The sequence below is a fragment of the Eublepharis macularius genome, chromosome 4, assembly GCF_028583425.1.
Source record: "Eublepharis macularius isolate TG4126 chromosome 4, MPM_Emac_v1.0, whole genome shotgun sequence".
In the NCBI taxonomy this organism is placed as follows: domain Eukaryota; kingdom Metazoa; phylum Chordata; class Lepidosauria; order Squamata; family Eublepharidae; genus Eublepharis; species Eublepharis macularius.
In genome coordinates this window covers 47158603-47177206 of record NC_072793.1, presented here as the reverse complement: position 1 = coordinate 47177206, position 18604 = coordinate 47158603, and the positions used below count along the sequence as shown (strand labels likewise).

The 18604-nt window shown below is 42.4% G+C and overlaps 1 protein-coding gene across 3 annotated transcripts in view; it reads right to left on the bottom strand.

The window, feature by feature from the left end:
- Positions 1–18604, bottom strand: part of LOC129328233 (PDZ domain-containing protein GIPC1) — a 116297-nt gene that overhangs the window by 19722 nt on the left and 77971 nt on the right. For 2 of the 3 annotated variants that reach the window (XM_054977160.1, XM_054977159.1), the window contains exons 2-4: positions 15073–15405; positions 14676–14861; positions 9873–10053 (exon numbers count right to left, since the gene is read on the bottom strand). In XM_054977160.1, the coding sequence (XP_054833135.1) occupies positions 9873–10053; positions 14676–14861; positions 15073–15354 (649 nt within the window). In that variant the 5' untranslated portion in view covers positions 15355–15405. Of the gene's footprint in view, positions 1–9872; positions 10054–14675; positions 14862–15072; positions 15406–17495; positions 17601–18604 lie in introns of those variants that run through there. The other variant, XM_054977158.1, reaches the window with a different exon arrangement.

The following is an 18604-nucleotide window of genomic DNA, read 5'->3' as shown; positions in this document are numbered from 1 at the left end:
GAGGAGAGTTCTGGGAGGAGAGGATGGAGGACGGAGGACGGAGGACGCAGGGGGTGAGCATGCCAGGTTGAGCAGGCCAGCAAGTGGACTGAGAGGGAGGCTGGGTGATGTATACTGCCCCTCCTTCCACAGAGCAAGGTCCTGCAGCATCCCTGGCACCCCTCTGACATCAGGGCTGGCCCAGCCGGCGCCCCGCCCAGCGGTAGCAGCAACAAGCCCTGACACCCGTTACCCCTTTTGTTGTTTGCAGGGGCAAAACATCAGCTGCCAAGCTTTTGCCCGTCACTGGCCTCTCCCATATGGGGAACAAACCAGGAGCCCTTAATATGCTATCCCAGTACCTTTCCACTGAACCATGACTGTCTAATGGTCTCTGCCTGGCTGCATATAGCTGGTGGTGACATCAAGGCTGCAGTGGAGTGCCTAATACCTGATAACATACCTCTTTTGAACTGACTCTCTAGGCCCAGTGGTAAGGACGCTGGTCTTTGGTGTGGGAGCTGTGGGTTTGAGCCTAGCCTCTGTCTTTTTTTACTTTTGCAGGGGAAGGGATGTGAGGGATCAGAGCAGAGTGGGCAACACTTTTGCTGCCAGTAAGACCCTTGGCAGTGAGAGGGGAGGGGCACGTCCTGTCTGCTGCACAGATGCTCTTTCCCCTATGGGCTGGGAAGGTGGATGCTCCGGCCACATGCCTCTGTTGGGGTGCACTGTGGCTGAGTCTTTCCTCCCTGCCCTCTCTCTCTTTGTGGAGGGGGGGGGGCTGGCATTAAAGGGCAGAGGCTGGATCAGCTGATGGTGATCCGCTGTACCTGTGTGTGCCCCCTCTCAGAGGCATCATCTGGTGCTGTAGTCTGATTGGTGTGTGATGCCAAGATTGCCATGGAGTCCAACATACTTGCTATGCTGTGTGCACCTTGAAGAGGGGTGCATACTGTTATCTCCCTCTGCAGAATGTTCAGTGGCAGTTGGCCATCATACTGCAGCAGCTCTCAGGATTGGGGCATCAATGTAGATTTTGTATTTACAGTGCTGATGTAGGAAAGGCAAAAAACACTTTTACTGCTACGTGTGAAAACTCCCTCAGATACCTTATAGACAATATGGTGCAGATAATACGTATGCAGCTCTCCAGTTAAATCTGTGCAGCTCATGAATTCTTATTAGAATCTTTAAAATTACAGCTTATTTCTTTATTTACTTCATTTATAGCCTGTCTTTCTCACCAAGGTGCTAATCGTAATTGTTGGGAAGATGTGTTTTCAAATGAAAGACTTGCTTAAGGTTCAGATGGTGATGGAGAGTGCTGCCAAGTCACAGCCAATTTATGGTGACCCCTGCTGGGATTTTCAAGGCAAGAGACTGAGGGGGTTTGCCATAGCTACCCTTGTCTATTTGAAGGTCTCCATCAAATTACTAACCAAGGCCAACCTTGCTTACCTTCTGATCTAACATGATTGGGCTTGCCTGGGCTATCCAGGTCTGGTTATGTTTAGATAAATCAAGCCATATGAATCCTAATCTTATTCACCATTTTGTGAAGACATTGACTCATCTGAGTTTAACAATATATAAAAGTATACTAAGGACTTAGTGCTATTTCTTACCACAGCTGTGGCTTAAACCTTTGCTGTGTTCATAAAAATGATAGTAAAATTATGTCAATTATACAAACAACTATTTGTGCCTTCTACTATAGCTAAGATAGCAAAAGAATACTCTTCAAATATAAAGTGCTCACTATCTAGTCGCAGTTAGTTGCTGATGAGATGCAGCAGCATCTGCTGGCCAGTTTACATCACAACAGGCCAGTCTAACTATATGCTTTTTTCAGAATGGCACACACTGAGCGCTAAACCAAAAACAAATCTATATTCAGGCAATCCAAATTATGTGCCAAGAAAAATGAACTGTATAAAAGATACTGAGTAATTTGCACTATTTCTCTTACTATGCACATTTCTCCCCTGCAATTTAAAACTATTTTGCACAACTTATTCTGGCTTTGCTATTCATGGGAAGGAAGCAAAGACAAGGCATTCTCACCCCACCACCAATCACTGGAAAGCTGATTCTGTTGCCTTTTCTTGCTTTAGATTTCTGCAGGCATTATTTTTTTCCCTCTTTGGCAAAGCAGTAAACATGCCTGGGAGGGAGGGAAAAGCAGCCATTCAATCCTTTCCTGGCTTTGTGCAGTAATGTTACAACGTTACAACATTGACAATGTTACCTTTAAAAAAGAAAGTGTGTGTGCATACCGCAAGGGAGGAAGGGAAAAGCAGCCATGTAACACTTTCCTGGCTTTTAAAGCCAGCAGGGAATAAGCAGCAACATTAGGAATTGTTCCTAGCTTTGACAAAAGAATAAGAGAGTGCTTGCATACCTCCATAGGTGTAAACTACGGGGGGGGGGGGGCTGAGAGGCTTGAGCCCCCCGGATTTGATCAGGGGGGGCTGATCCCCCCCGGGCAACCGGTGAACTAAATAGGGGCTGAGGGGCTCAAGCCCCCTTGAATTTGGTCAGGGGGGCAAGCAATGACATATGAGGGACTCAGTTATAATGGCAGATGAAGCACAAGACTGTCCACCCCTCTTATTTATATTACAATTTCCATGATTCTTTGGGGCTTTGCTCCTGTTTTTTGCCCTTATGTATTTCTGTGTTTACTAAGAATTTATGATTTTTAAAAGGAGTTGCAGTTTATATAAACAATTTACAAAGAAATGCTACAGAAGAATTAAGAGAGACTGACGGAAGATATCTGATTTTGAAAATCAGGCTCGTGGAAGGCAAGATTTACACACTAGCAACAATATATGCGCCAAACAATGCAAGAGAAAATTTTTATGAAAACGTTTTCCAATCCTTTTTCGATTTTCCAGCAGGTAATGATCTTTGGAGATATGAATGGGGTAATGGATCGAAAAAAATGATAGGTGAAAAAAACCAAAGGCAAACTTCCCCAAAATGTGTTTAATTATGTGGCAATGTTACAATTGGAAGATGCTTGCAGGATCAAAAATCTGAATACTGGAGACTATATTTTCTTTTCTGACAGATGCCAAACACATTCAAGGATTGATATATACTGGATATAAAAAACCCTGAGTTATTTATATTTTTTATTATATGTTTACTCTACCATTTCTTTTTCTTTTGATGGAATTATAATTGTGTTATCATTTTTATTTTATTTTCTCTGTTCTGCTTATATTTATAAAAATAAAATTTTATATAAAAAAGAATTTATACAATGCCTTAAAATGCCTATGGCTATGGCCAACACTGAGTAGCTTAGGCCTTAACCCTGGCTGGCTCCACCCACATTCAATGTAGCAACAGTCAGATTACAAGGCCTCTGTTGGACATAATTGCAACATAATTGCTTGGCTCCAATTTACATTTAAAAAAAAAACAATGGCCGACAGACTGGAAACGTCAGTCTACATTATAATTCCCCAAAAAGGGGATGCCAAAGAGAGCAGCAACTATTGAACTATCATGTTAATTTCCCATGCAAGCAAAGTGATACTCAAAATTCTAAACCAAAAACTCTTATCATATATGGAACAAGAAATGCCAGATTTCAAGATGGCTTCAGAAAAGGAAGAGGCACCAGGGATCACATTGAAAATTTACGATGGCTAATGGAACATATCAGGGAATTTCAGAAGAACATCAGCTTGTATTTTATAGATTACAGCTAAACTTTTGTCTGTACGGATCATGAAAACCTATGGAGACTGTTAAAAGAAACAAGGGTGCCATAACATCTGATTATTTTGATGTGCAACCTGTACTCGACAAGAGGCTACTGGAAGGACAGAACATGAGGAAACAGAACGGTTTCCAGTTGGCAAAGGTGTCAGACAAGGATTCATATTATCTCCCTACCTGTTCAACTTCTATGCAGAGCATATCATAAAGAAAGATGGATTAGATCTAGAAGAAGGTGGAGTGAAAACTGGTGGAAGGAACATGAACAGTTTGAGTTATGTAGAAGACACCACGTTACTGGCAGAAAATAGTGAAGACTTGAAACAACTACTGATGAAAGTTAAAGGAGAAAGGGTTAAAGCAGGATTACAACTGAATATCAAGAAGACAAAAGTAAAGACTACTGAGGAATTACACAATCTTAAAGTTGAGAATGAGGAAATTGAAATTGTCCAAGTTTTTCTATTCCTTGGCTCAATCATCAACCAAAAGGGAGACTACAATGAAGAAATCAGAAGAAGATTGAGACTTGGAAGAGCAGCTGTGAAGGAGCTAGAGAAGATCCCTAAAAATAAAGATGTCTCTCTGGGAACCAACATCAAGATAATCCAAACTGTGATATTCCCCATTACTATATATGGATGTGAAAGTTGGAGAGTGAAGAAAACTGACAGGAAGAAAATGGATTAATTTGAAATGTGGTGCTGGAGGAGAGTTTTGCAGATATCATGGACAGCGAGAAAGACAAAAAGGTGGATACTAGATCAAATAAAGCCTGAATTCTCCCTAGAAGCTAAAATGACAAAACTGAGGCTATTGTACTTTGGTCACATCATGAGAAGATAAGACTCTCTGGAAAAGTCAATAATGCTAAGAAAAGTAGAAGGCAGTAGGAAAAGAGGAAGACCTAAAATGAGATGACTTAACTCAATCAAAGAAGCCACATCCTCCAGTTTGCAGGATCTGAGCAAGTCTGTTAATGATAGGATGTTTTGGAGGTCTTTCATTCATAGGGTCCTTATAGGTCGGAGGCAATTTGATGGCACATAACAACAACAAGACTTCACTTCTAATGCTGTCCTTTTCTTCAAGTTTCAGAAGAGGAGAAACCAGAGAGTTAGAAAGATAGACAGGTCAGGGCATCTGTTTACTCCTTTACTGTCCTGAACAATCCTTTGATGTGTAGATTGTTAATCTCAGAACTTTCTAATCAGGAATAGATCGGTAGATAGGAATTTTCTCTCCACTTTCCTAACAAAGTACAGAAATCCTATAATAAAGAACTCTTACTTCTTTTCTAAAACTAAGGCAAGTATAAGTTTGTTATTTTCTTTCTCTTTTACACTGACACCAGCCAGCATGCTCCAACCACCCATCATCACGTTTTCTTTGCAATTAATGCTACTCTGTTAAGGAATAGTTTCTGTTCCTTTTAATAGGGAAAATGAGTCTATTTTATTTTACTTTTCAATTACTTTATCATTACATTGTATTTTGGAAATGGAACACTGGAAAGGGGTAGACCTTGTTTCCTTGCTGAAATAGCTTTGTTTGTTTGCTTGCTTGCTGTTTTTTTGTGGGGGGGCTGGGTGTGGGAGAACAGTTTTTTCATGGCAGTGTGTGGGGGTGCTTCAGCCACTCCTAAGCAACTCTTTCAATTTCAATTCCATTTTTAAATGGAGAGGTGGTATCTATTGCCGAAAAGGACAATTCCTAAAATGGCAGCCTGAGTGCTGTCTCTCTGAAACAATGAAAAAGCCCATCTGCATGAACAAGATTTGGGGGGTGGGGGTGCAGATCAGCCTTTAAAAAATTTCCTTTTGCCCTGTGTGCAGCCTGGAGAGAACATTGGCAAGGAATGTGCACTTAATTATGTGATTTTGTTAATAATGTGTTCTGAATGTCTGTGTTTTTAAGGTGGAGTTTTTAAGCAGTGTGCTAAGAAAGCAAGGTATATACAATCCTAGGTAGTATTACTGTTTCTTTGGGGTTGTGACTAGCACTGTTCTGAATTGCCTCAAAATGTGCTTGTACTCACTTAGCGGATATGAGTTTGAAATGAGAAAAAGGAGATTGCTACTACTCTGAACTCTGTACATTGCTCAGAAATTGAGTGCACAGCAACAGTTTTGTATTCTGCCCTGGTTCAAACTTCAACCTCACATTTACCAAGTGAAGGCATCTGCAATGCCACAATTTAGTAAATTTCAGTACTAAGTCACCCCTATAATAAGGCAGAATCAAGACTCCTGTAAATGAACATCCAGGAAAACTTAACACATTTTCCCCTACAGGCTTTTCTGTGTTGACTTTCTTAGTGTCAAATTTGTGACCATTAGTTTTTCCTAAAGTGACTATCCTAAAAGTGAATTTCAAAAACCGGACACAGCGGGAGATTGCTGAGATAGCACTATAACCACTGGCCAACTCCCACCTTTTCCTAGGTTTGGCCCATCCCAGGGGGATTGTTAGGACAGCCCTCATGGGTGCCTGGGTCCCCCTAAATCCTCCATGGCCCCACCTCCATAGATGGTGGTAATGGAAACCCCTCCCTATGATGCCATTGGCTCCTCCCTATGTCATTACTGGACCCTGGTTCTTTTAAGGACCGGATATAGCAGTGCCTCTGGCCCAGCCCCAGCCCCAGGCCCCCCCCCAAGGAAAATGGAAAGTCTACGCCCTTGCATACCTGGGAGGGAGCAGCCTTATGACCCTTACTTCACTTTACTGATAAAAATGGTGGAAAAGGAGTTCAGAGAGCTGAGTGGGGTGGGAGTGGTTAATTCCACACAGATCAATCAGCTGCTGGGGAAAAGGAAAGTGGGGAGAAGAGAAGCAGAAGGGGAGTACAGAGTTTGTACCGACATTAATCAGGCCAGAGGTGACTTGGCAGCAGCTTCAAAATAACATTGTGGTATGTCCGCAGGGGGAAAAGTCGGGGATACCGTGGACAAACATCGGTATTGCGTCCCATGACTACCTTGCAAATGTGAAACTCCTGAAAACATGGGAAGCAGAACAAATAGAATCATAGAATCATAGAGTTGGAAGGGGCCATACAGACCATCTAGTCCAACCCCCTTCCCAGTGTAGGATCAGCCTAAAGCATCTCTGACAAGTATTCATCCAGCCTCTTCTTGAAAACTGCTAGTGAGGGGGAGCTCACCACCTCCCTAGGCAGCTGATTCCACTTTTGAACTACTGTGACCGTGAAAAAGTTTTTCCTAATATCCAGCCGGTACCTTTGTGCATGTAATTTAAGCCCATTGCTTCCCGTCCTACCCTCTGCTGCCAACTGGAACAGCTCCTTGCCCTCCTCCAAATGACAGCCTTTCAAATATTTAAAGAGAGCAATCATGTCCCCACTCAACCTCCTCTTCTCCAAATTAAACATTCCCAAGGCCCTTAGCCTTTCATCGTAGGGCTCAGTCTCCAGACCCCTGATCATCCTCATCGCTCTCCTCTGCACCCTCTCTATTTTGGCCACATCCTTTTTGAAGTGAGGCCTCCAGAACTGCACAAAATACTCCAGGTGTGGCCTGACCAAGGCAGTATAGAGAGGGGCTATGACCTCCTGCAATTTCAACGCTATGGCCCCTTTGATACAACCCAAGATTGAATTAGCCTTTTTTGCCACCGCATCACACTGACTGCTCATATTTAGTTTACAGTCCACTCTTACTCCAAGATCCCTTTCACATATACTACTGCCCAGAAGTGTATCCCCCATCCAGTATTTGTGCTTCCCATTTTTGTGGCCCAGATGTAATACTGTGCACTTGTCTTTGTTGAATTCTTCCCTGTTGGTTAATATCAAGTCTAGTATGGCCGAGCCCCTTGTAGTTTCCTCCACCTTTTGAAAAAGGAAGTTATCGGCCAGGCAGGTCAGGAAATTGTGTGATTCATGACGCTTTGCTGAGCCTGTCTCCCAGCACACATCAGGGAAGTTGAAGTCACCCATAATTACAAGGTTCTGATGTCTGGATACTCTACCAATCTGTTCAAAGAGGGCAGCATCCGTCTCTTCTCGCTAGTCAGGTGGTCTGTAGCAGACTCCAACAATAATACCCTTTGTCCTTCCTCCCCTTATTTCTACCCATATGCTTTCCACCGGGCTGTCCGCCCCATTCTCCATAACTTCTTGACAATCAAGCCCTCTCCTCACATACAACACCACTCCACCTCCTCTTCTACCCTTCCGGTTTTTCTTGAACAATTCATACCCATCCACTAGCACATTCCAGTCATGGGAATCATCCCACCAAGTCTCAGTAATTCCTACTATATCGTAGCCCTCTGTTTGCAATAGAAGCTCAAGCTCTTCTTTCTTATTGCCCATACTTTGGGCATTGGTATATAGACACTTGTAGCCTTGTACCTTTGTTTGACCTTTCCTACCCAGGTGGGACCCCACTGTTTTCACTGAAATGCTTTAAAGTCCCAGTGCAAAAAGGACCTAACTGAAGAATCAGGACAGGAAATGACCTGCCTGGTTTTTGCCTTGCCCTCTTAAAGTTTCTCAAATACACACTGGAGGGTATCTGTACTTATGCAATTCAAATTCCATGCTAAGAAAAGTAAACTGTATAAATTATGTTAATGAAGATATCTGCATCCTATGCATACATATTCATAAACACAAGAGGGCAAGCCCTCCCCACCCCAAGCTGCATTAATAAGATCCCTGAATCAACAGAAACACAGAGGCTCATTTGGTCCAAGCAGCCTGCCTATGGAATCAAGGTATGCATATACTTCCCTTAGTCCATCTAATACCAGGATATGGTTGGAGGGCACAGCACGCAGCAACTTTGCTGAATCTACGTAGGTCTGGGTCTACACAGGGCTGGGGTCCCCTTTGGAAAACCCCATGTATCCATCATGAGATGGATTGACTCAATAAAGGAATCCATGGCATTCTGTTTGCAAGACCTCAGCAAGGCTGTTAAAGATAGGATGTTTTGGAGGTAGTTCATTCATAAGATTGGCATAAGTAGGAAGCAACTCAATGGCACATAACAAGACACATATCTAAGCCATCTTGAATTCCATGATGGAGAAAGGATGGGATATAATAAATACAATAAATAAAACAATCCATTTCATACTCTTCATAGGAACCTAGCTGTGTATTTGTATCAGAGAAATATGATTTATCCTGTGACCATTATTTTGTTTGAAGCATACATTTTGATCAGCGAGATTTCACCATACACCTTTCTCCAGCAGAGAATTCAAGCATGCATCCGTGTCAACTTTCTCCATGTGGGTTTATTTTATTTACGTAAAATCTTTCTACACTTCCCAGGGTGGTGAAGATTAAAACATTTTAACATTAAAGCAACATTTAAAATAAAGTATATTTAAAATAATGCATTTAAAATAAAAATATACATAGCACCAAAACCAGGGAGGAGGGCTAGAATGCCAAACAAAACAAATCTTTACTTGCTGGTGGAAGACAACAACAGAAGGACATTACCAAATGTTAAAGAGTTCCCCCTTAAAATAATTATCCACCTGCTTATAAAAGGCCCACAGAATTCAGAGATTCATTTTGATAAGTACTGCTAGCTATGCTTCATATCAGGGGATATGAGCTTTCGTGAATCACAGCCATACCCTACCACTAATTTTGTTAGTCTTATAGGTGCTACTGGATCCTTGCTCTTTTCTACTGCTACAGACAGACTAACATGGATACTCATCTTGATCTATCAGAGGATATGCACAACTTAGCTTTTCTTCTTTGCCAATGAGTGAGTTCTTGAAGAAAGTTATTTTTGAGACTTATGTTTTTGAAATTGGAACCCTGAGAAAGGTTCTAAAGATGAATAGAAGTTTTCCAAACCAGCTGCATTTTTGGTTGGAAGTTAGGAGTTTTATTTGGAAATTGTCTCATAACTGCCCTCCCATATAATGGTAACCAAATTGGGGGGAGCTTAGCATAATATAGAGGGTAAAGTCAGACTTCAACATCTGTTAAATAATTGTAGACCCTCTGAAAACAGCACATGGGAGAAACATTACATTGGCAGCTTCTAGTTAACTACTTTCTTCATTTGAGCAACCCAAAATTGTACCCATCAGAAGTTTAAATATTATACTTTCTAGCAACCCACACCCAGACCACCATACAGTCTGCTTGGTCTACTTACCAAAAGCCTTCCGGGGCTCAGTGAGTTTCAGTGCAAAAGTGCGGCCTTTGGGTAAATCCTTCAGCATTTTGGCAACCTCATAATGCCGGCAGCCAATGAGGCTCTGACCATTGATGGACTCGATCATGTCCCCAACGTTGATGACTTGAATCCGGTCAATAACGCTTCCTTCCTTGATTCTCTGCCAGTAACAGATGGGAACAGTCACTTTGCAAATGCAAGCCTAGGTGCTTCCTGATCTAGGTCACTTTCCACCTTGGGAGCTTCAGAAGTCAATTCAGCCATGAATGAGAGGATGAATTGTAGGAAAGTGAAGCGGACTCATGACTCCTCCCATGTAAACTACCAGCCTGCCTTCAGGGAAGGAACAAATGAGGGTGTAGTGGGAAGAAGTTCATGATACACTCGATCGATAGGATTATTCTTTTCAAATACGTGTAAGTAAGTCAACTAGTATGCTTAGACTGAATGCCCCCAAATCTCTCTGGGAGTATTTTGCCTCATTTTTAGATGAAGCATTGCAGGACTCACTCCATCAACACTTTTCAGGCCTCACAGCAAGAAAGTGAACTTGAACATTCAGTGTTTAAAGGGTTTAAATTATCCCTTTCTGCTTGTTTCAGTTGTGTGATCCACCACAAGGCTGATACACAGCAACAGCCTCCCTATCTTTTAGAAGAAACTAGGCACAGAAGCAAAAGCAATCAGCAATGGAGTTTTAAGAACTTGATTCAAAATCATGGGCATATGTTGCACATCCTTCTCTGTTCCAGTGCAACACCTCCTTAAAATCTGTGAATCATACTCACAGTGGATGCAGATAGCAGCCCAACCAGTCTGGCATCCTTTTTCGTGCAGAAGCAGGCCTCAAATACCTTGCAAGAAGGCATAAACCACGCCCTACTAAGCAAACTTGTACACCTGGAAGCAGCCCAGGAAGGCAGTAACACTTCTGAATCAAGGAAATACAGCATCAAAACCCAGGAACCCAAGCCTTTACCAAAGACTTCTGAGGTCGTTGCAGATACTAAGCTCCTGAACCTGCCTCAGTCTTAGCCCATGCTTCCAAGCAAATGGACTACAGTCTGTACTAGGAATGTAGCATTCCTTTTCTTTGGGCAAAATACTTATTTCTGTCACTTTTTTAACTGTAAGAATAAAGCAATGACATGGACAAATGGAGTGTTAAAAGGATGTCTGTACGTTTTTGTACTGCAACTTTTAAAGCATGGTACAAGCACAGTGTGAATTAAGTTTGGAATAGGGGTATACAGATCCTGATAATCAGAATCCATCAGGAAGCGTAATGTCCTGAAATGTGTAAAGTCCTGAAATGAGGACTTTTCAGTGTAAAGTCCTGAAACGAAGTAGAAAAGGAGGAGATTAGAACCAGTGAGAAGTTTATGAAGAACAGACTTTCACTTCTGTTAAAACCAAAGCCACCAGACAGCATTGGTTTGGAGGTTTCAGAGACTTGTTTGTTTTACTGGGTCCGGGTTTGCATAGGTAATTGTGCGTAGACTTCTGTTCTAAAGTACCTTGCAGAAAGAACTGCAAAGGTTTAAATAATTAACAATGCAGTATTGTCATTTTTCCAAGGTCAAGACCCCTCCCTTGGATCACTCTGTGATAATACACAGTCACTTCCTCTAGGACTGAGAGGCAGATGAACCCTGGGTGGAGTGTAGCAGCTGTTTATTAATTACATCATAGATGTGGAGTGATAATTTTGGTTGATACCACATGAAGGCTTCCTTTCTCCATCCCAAGGAGACACACTAGTCCCCTTGCTATTAGCACAACAGCAATACTACACCTCCTGGAGAACCACCATATTGCCATTTGCAGGAGCCTTAAAATGCTCTGACAGAAATGGAAGCATTTAATGCCAATCCAAGACAGAGGCACAACTTATTTCTGCTACAAGAGCACGTATGGGGATGTAGTGGCTGACCACAAGAAGAGCTGTGCTGGATCAGACCAGAGGTCCATTTAGTACAGCATCCCATTCTACACTGGGGACAACCAGATGTCTCCAGAAGGCCTATAAACATGGCATGAAGGTCAAAGTCTCTCCTTGCTGCCGTCCTCCTGTACTGCTGTTCAGAGAATTATTGCATCTGAACAAGGAGGTTCCATTTAATCACTATAACTACTGATGGACCTAGCCTACTTTATTTACTTATTTCATTAATTTTTTACTTATTTCATCACCCCTCCCCACCCACCTCATTACACTGGATATGTACTGGATGAGTGCAGCAATTCTATATTCTTATTACTGCTCAGAGACAAGGGAGGGAGGAGGGGAAGTCACTATTTCCAAGAATGCAGCTAGCTAATTCTTAGCTTATGCACCGCCTCTACCAAAGGATCATTATAACAAAGCTCCAAAGATGCTTAAAGCTCTAACAAAGCAGTCCTGTTCAGTGAGCATAGCTGTTCTTTACGTCTGGTGCTTTCTACTACAGTAGAATCTAGGTCTCTAGCAGAATGCCCTCATAAGAACAAGTTTCTAGCCCTTCCTGTTTACTTGTGGCACTAGTATTTGAAAAGGGGCATGGGTACATTGTCAAATGACTGGCTCCTAGACCCAGATTCATTTAATATTGAAAGGCCTGGCTTTCTTCTCCAATCTCTGTAGTTCTATGACCAAGCCACCCCAAATGATTTGTGATGGGATGGGCAATTTGTGAACATGCACACACAGGCTCTATTTTTGCATCCCTCAGGCCTTTGATAGAATCCCCGGAAATTCCCAGCTTTAAAAACAAGAGAAACATTTAGCTTTCACAACTTTAGTTATAAGTTTAAATGTTCTCAGTGTCAAGCAATGAATGTCCTTCACTGACCTGTTCTCCAACCTTCTCCTAGTGCCCAATAAGAAAATGGAATAAACATTCTTGTTTGTACTTTCTTCCCCCTGTCAAGTTCAGCTTTCGAGCATATAAATAAGCACTCTCTTTTGTTAACTTTATTATTTATTTCAAAATGCAGGATCTGGGTTTACTTGTTAATCTTCATACAGTACTGCAACATCATTTTATTTGTCAGGGCTTTTAAAGGTATATAGACTGAATGTATTTTATAGGAAGGAAGGGAGTTAGTTGGGTGGTTGTATGTTTTAAATTGCACTCTTCTCAACTGTATCTTGCAAGCCTCCTCAAGCCATGAAGAAAGATGGAATATAAATATTTTAATAAACAAACAAAACAAACATTTGGAAATTTTAGTATAAAGTTCTAAGAACAATCCAGTGGAATCAGTTCAGGGCTCATGAAAAGCTCATGGGTTTCTTTGCCTTTAAAGTGCTGCTGGACTTCTATTTTATTTTACTACAAAAGGTTCACATTCTGGAATTAATCTAGTCTCCCACCATTGTTTCAGTAGTGGTAAGCCACATGCTTCTGGGAAGCCTACAAGTAGTACATGAAGGCAGCAATCTTACCCCACTGAATGTCCACAGTATCTGATATTTAGAAGATGCTGCTTTGGAATCCACAGGTTCTATTTAATTATAATGGCTAATAGTCACTAATACACCTAACTTCCCTGACAGGAGGGCAACCTTCTGTTAGAGGTGAGGACACATTTCTTACTACCCATTTTCTCCATATTATTTATTACTTTTTAAACCTTTATTATATTTTAAACAAAAAAGCCCCAAACACTTTTGCTTTTCAAGATCAATTGATTTACTAGAGCTTTCCTCTTTAGACCAACAGTGCCATTCTAAGCTGAATTACACCTTTCTAAGCACCTGACCTAGATAACTCAAGCTAGCCTGATGTCATCAGATCTCAGAAGATAAGAAGGTCAACCCTGGTTAGTACTTGGATGGGTGACCACCAAGGAAGTCTATGGTTGCTGTGCAGAAGCAGGCAATGGCAAATCATCTCTGAACATCTCTTGCCTTGAAAACCCTATGGGGTTGCCATAAATTTGCTACAAAGGCAAAAAAAAAGCTCACTGACTTCAGTCTACTTAAATGGGCATAATTTGGTTCAGGACAGCATAGCAAGAAACAGTAAGACCTGGTCATAATGTCATGCAACCATTCAGTACAGGAATACCATCTCATCAGACAGCAGGCAGGATAAGGACTATCCTTGCACTTAATATACTGTAGGTGGGCCTAAGCTCCCATTACCTCTTGCTCAGGGCAGTCAAGAAGCCCAGCTTAGGAAACTGGATTAACTATACCGGTTTCAGGTGTTTGGCAGCCTTGGTCATCTTCCACAGAATCATTGCTATCAATAACCCACCTTTACTGTGAATCAGCCATGGGTAACAGCTGCCTCCCACCCTTTCTCCATTTAGCAACCAAGATCAGGTTCTCCCAAAACAACTGATCCTCCCAGGTCTCTCTTCAACAGTTTCTCCTCCCTCCCCATCAGCCACCCATGGAAAGCATCAGTGGCTAGCAGTTTCTCCTCCTATATATGGGCTGGGTGAGCATGTGCCACAGCATTCTGCCAGCCACTTGGCTCTCCACCATGGGTGGTTGGGAGTAAGAGCAGGCCCTTCTGTATCTCAGTTCTCATTCTGAGCAGTAGTCCCCCACCATTGCCTGCCCCCCATTTTAGAAGGGATGTTGGCTACTGGTGACAGGAAGCAGTGCTGACAGCGCTGATGTCCCTCCTCTTACTCCGGGTAGTTTATAGGAAGGATACCAAGGAGGGAGACAGGACCAGGAGATTAACTGGGCAACAGCGAATGGCACACATAGGGAGTGGGAGGGGGTGGTACCAGAAAGCAAGAATTCCACTTAAGAGGGCCCAAAGTGCAGTTATTTTAAGATACCTTAATAAAAGCATAGCCAGCACCATTGTCTGTGATGGTCAGGCCCAGCGCCTCCTCGGACTTGAACACCTCGACCTCTTTCCTCTGGCCCTTTGTATGAGCAAAGATGAAATCTTCCAGGCCAATCTGTCCACCCAAAAGCTTGTCCATGTCCACTTTATGGGTATTTAAGGTGCAAAACATCACCTAGACAGTACCAAAAAAGTAGTATGAGAAACTGATGCTAGAAACTTCCTAACTGCATAGTTGGTTGCCCTTCAGTTCCTGAACGTTATTGGCACCGACCTCAAACTTAAATCCCCAGGTCTTTCTCTAAACAGACCACAAACCCATCCAAACTGTGGTATCAGCCCATGGAGCCTGGATGTTATCAGGAGAAAGCAAGTGCTGTGCCTACCTCAACTGGTGAGATTTTGAAGGCTTCAGCAATTTTGCTGTACAATTCCTTAACATTGGTGAAGCCCTCGATCCGGCCAGTGGGACTGCCATGGGCCAGTTGAGTATGGAAAACAAGGCGAGGACGAAGGTTGGCTGGTGGTGGTGGGAGGCCAGGCTGGAGAGCAGTCACACCACTGACACTGCCTACTCCCATCCCACCCAGGCCACTTCGAATGGGCTCGGCTTCCTCATTCTCCACCAGTGGTGGGGCCTTCTTCCGGCGGCCTAGTCCAAGCGGCATGAGGGAGATGTGGCCAGTCAGCTGGGAAGGTCAGTCAGCCAAGATATGGACCTAGAGGCAGAAGGGGCACAGATGGAAATTTAGCTGGTCACTCGAGATGAAAAACAGGTTACAAGATAAATGAAAGGAAAAAGCAGACTTTGGAAGGGATGTTTATTTCACTTCTAGAAAGTTCCTTTGAATATGATGCCTGGTAAGGAAGAGAAGAACATGAGATAGAGAGGGCTATAGAATTTCTAATTTGGAGAAAATACCAGTTCCATGTCCAGAGCATCAGGTCAGAATGACTCAGCTGATGAGCAGTCAAGTACAGCAGCCTTGCAAATAAGCCCTCAGTTATTTTTTTAAACCAGCCTGTTTGCACACAAATATCTTCTGCAGTCCTTTAATTGCCTGAAAGGAAAATGGAGCAGGGAGGGGGGGACTTTTATAACTGGATATTGTTCTTACCACAGGTATTGTGTGACCAGGCAAGTGGTCACAAGGTATTTGCCTCTTGGCAATCAGGGAAGGAAGTCCCCCCTCCCATTTTAGCTTTGGTACAACAATCCAACAATCACCAACTCAAATACATGTTTTATCCACCCATACGTGTCTGATTGGGGAAGGAGGCAGACTGTATAGTAGCACGAGAGGGGCAAGTGTATAAAACACACACACACACACACAAATATCAAGGCAGTGCTTTCCAGCACTAAAAGGTAAGAGAGCCCAACCTTAGAAATCCAAACAAAGCAAAATGTTCACAAAAGGGCAGGGCATGGCATTAGGATGACATGCTAGTATTCTCTGCTTTTGTTTGTAAAGGCTGCACGAGTGCTGGAGTAATACAGCAGGGGCACAATTAGCTTTCAAAGCACTAAATGAAGATCCAGACCACAACAGGGTAGATCAGTTGGCATGGAGACTATTTACATCACAAGATATCTCCAAAATGTACAACAGTCATATGGCATTCCACATGGCTATCTAACAATCCCAACTGCTGCTATTGAAGGGAAAACAGCATTTTCTACAATTCAAGCCCAGGGACTACAAGAGGCCAAAAGCAGCATCTTTACTTTGAATGGTGGCTCCTGGATCCTACGCAACACACAGAATAACAACTGTGCATTCACTGAAAGAGAAACAATTGTGTGCAAGGCTGCAGACAGTTCTCAATACTCTTAAGTGAAAATAGGACATCATGGCTCCTTGTGGTCACAGTGTGCAAAAAAACAGAGAATCACGCACCTATTGTGAGTTCCTTGGGGAAAGGGCAGGATAAACATGTACATAAATAACAGCTTGGACCTCATTGCTGAGAAGCAATGGTTTATTCGATAATTGTGGTGTTTCTTGTAGACACTAAGCTGGTTGTGACATGCATGTTGATAACTTGATTTCTACGAATTCCAGTGACCATTTGCACAAGTGAGCCATCCCATATTTAACACCATAGAGACCACTTAGTTCACTATAAATACCAATACACTTCATTGAAATCAGTCAGCTGCTAGTCATCAAATGCAGACAAATCAAGCATGTAGGAACCAGTCGTTTGGCTGAATTTGGAAATAAAGCTCATCAGAAATTAGATATTGAAAGAACGATCCATTAATTTTACTTAGTACACTTTTATCCTGCCCTTCCTCCAAGCTCAGGGCAGCATAGAACCATAGAGTTGGAAGGGGCCATACAGACCATCTAGTCCAACCCCCTGCCCAGTGCAGGATCAGCCTAAAGCATACATTGTTCTCCCCCAACTGCTGCCTACAGAAATTGATATTTCAAGCTTGAATTTTACACATAAGAAACCACTGTCAATTCATGAGTTTACTTCACATTCAATACAGCTCCCCCTCTGCAAAACACAATCTGAGTGAAGTACAAAGGTTTATAAGAGGCAATACACACCCCCATAGTCATTACTTTATGAACAACTGAAGCAAGCAACCAGCCAGTAAATACTATCAAATAAAAGAGGCAAAAAAGCCAAAGTTAAAGAACTTGGGAAGAGAATGTTCAGCCACTAAGGCCTTAACCAGGAAGCACATATGCATAAATAATACAAATGATATATTACAAGATCACAGACACCCACACTTCATCACAGTGCAGATAAACCCCACAATGAAAATAAAGGCCCTTTAGATACTGACCCTAAAAAGGAGGATCCTTGAGGAATTATCGCAACACAAAATACTAACATTTCTGCTGATTATGTGCATCTCCCAACCAGGCTGTTGAGAACACAAAAGTGAAAAGCACAGGCACAGCAGGTGCCCTTCCAGCTAGGGAGCTTCCTATGTCTCCATCCAGGAACCTAGGTGGAGCATGCCCTTGCAAGCCAGTTCAGAGCAGAGAAACTGGATATAGGGTGTTCCCTACAGGGTGGGACAGCAAGGGAACTCAGCCAAACCTTGTGACTGCTCTACAATGAAGCATAGTCCAAGCCAAACAACAGGGAAGTGCACTCCATAGTGTGAGATGTTCCTTAACCAGGAAAATGCCCCTTCTCCCAATCACTTCTTGAAATCTGGTCTTGTTTCATGCTGTGTTTACACTCATCCTGTCATCTCTGATTCCCTTGAAGCCTTGCACTAGTTGCTCCTGCAGCCCTCTTCTTTTCCGTCCCAGCCAGAGAGACCAAGATCACATCCCCAACCTCTTTTAGCCAACTGAAACCTGATTTAATGATTGCAGGGTTTCTCTCCAGCTTAAATACCTGTTCAGAACTATACCATCACACCTTCAGAAACTTCAACCTATCAAAATTTACATTTAAAAGCCATGATATTCACTCTTGAAAACTTATTTTATGCCACAACACAAATTGTTCCCAGGAGCACTGGATTTAAATCTGTCTAGACAGCAGACATACAAAAGAAAGTGCTGACAGGTCCCACCTAAGAGAAACAAAATAGGTGAAGATGTTATCATTTTATAGATCATGAAGAATATTTTAAGGAACTAAAAATAGTGCACTTAAAGAGATAAAGTTTACTTTCATAATGATGCACACTGTGGACCAATATAACAACCCTGAAAACTACTTAACATTTCAAAATTTGGTTTTGGGAAGGATCAGATATTTTAGTGATATGTTCCACAACTTTATTTAGTCATCCATTCACTGCTGTTGACGTTCCATTCTGATCTAGGGATTTCTCAGCAAACTGCCTTATAGTGCCACGCTAAGCACATCTACACCCTTCTAAGTCCATTGAAATCAGTGGACTTAGAAGGGTGTATCTCTACTTAGGATAGC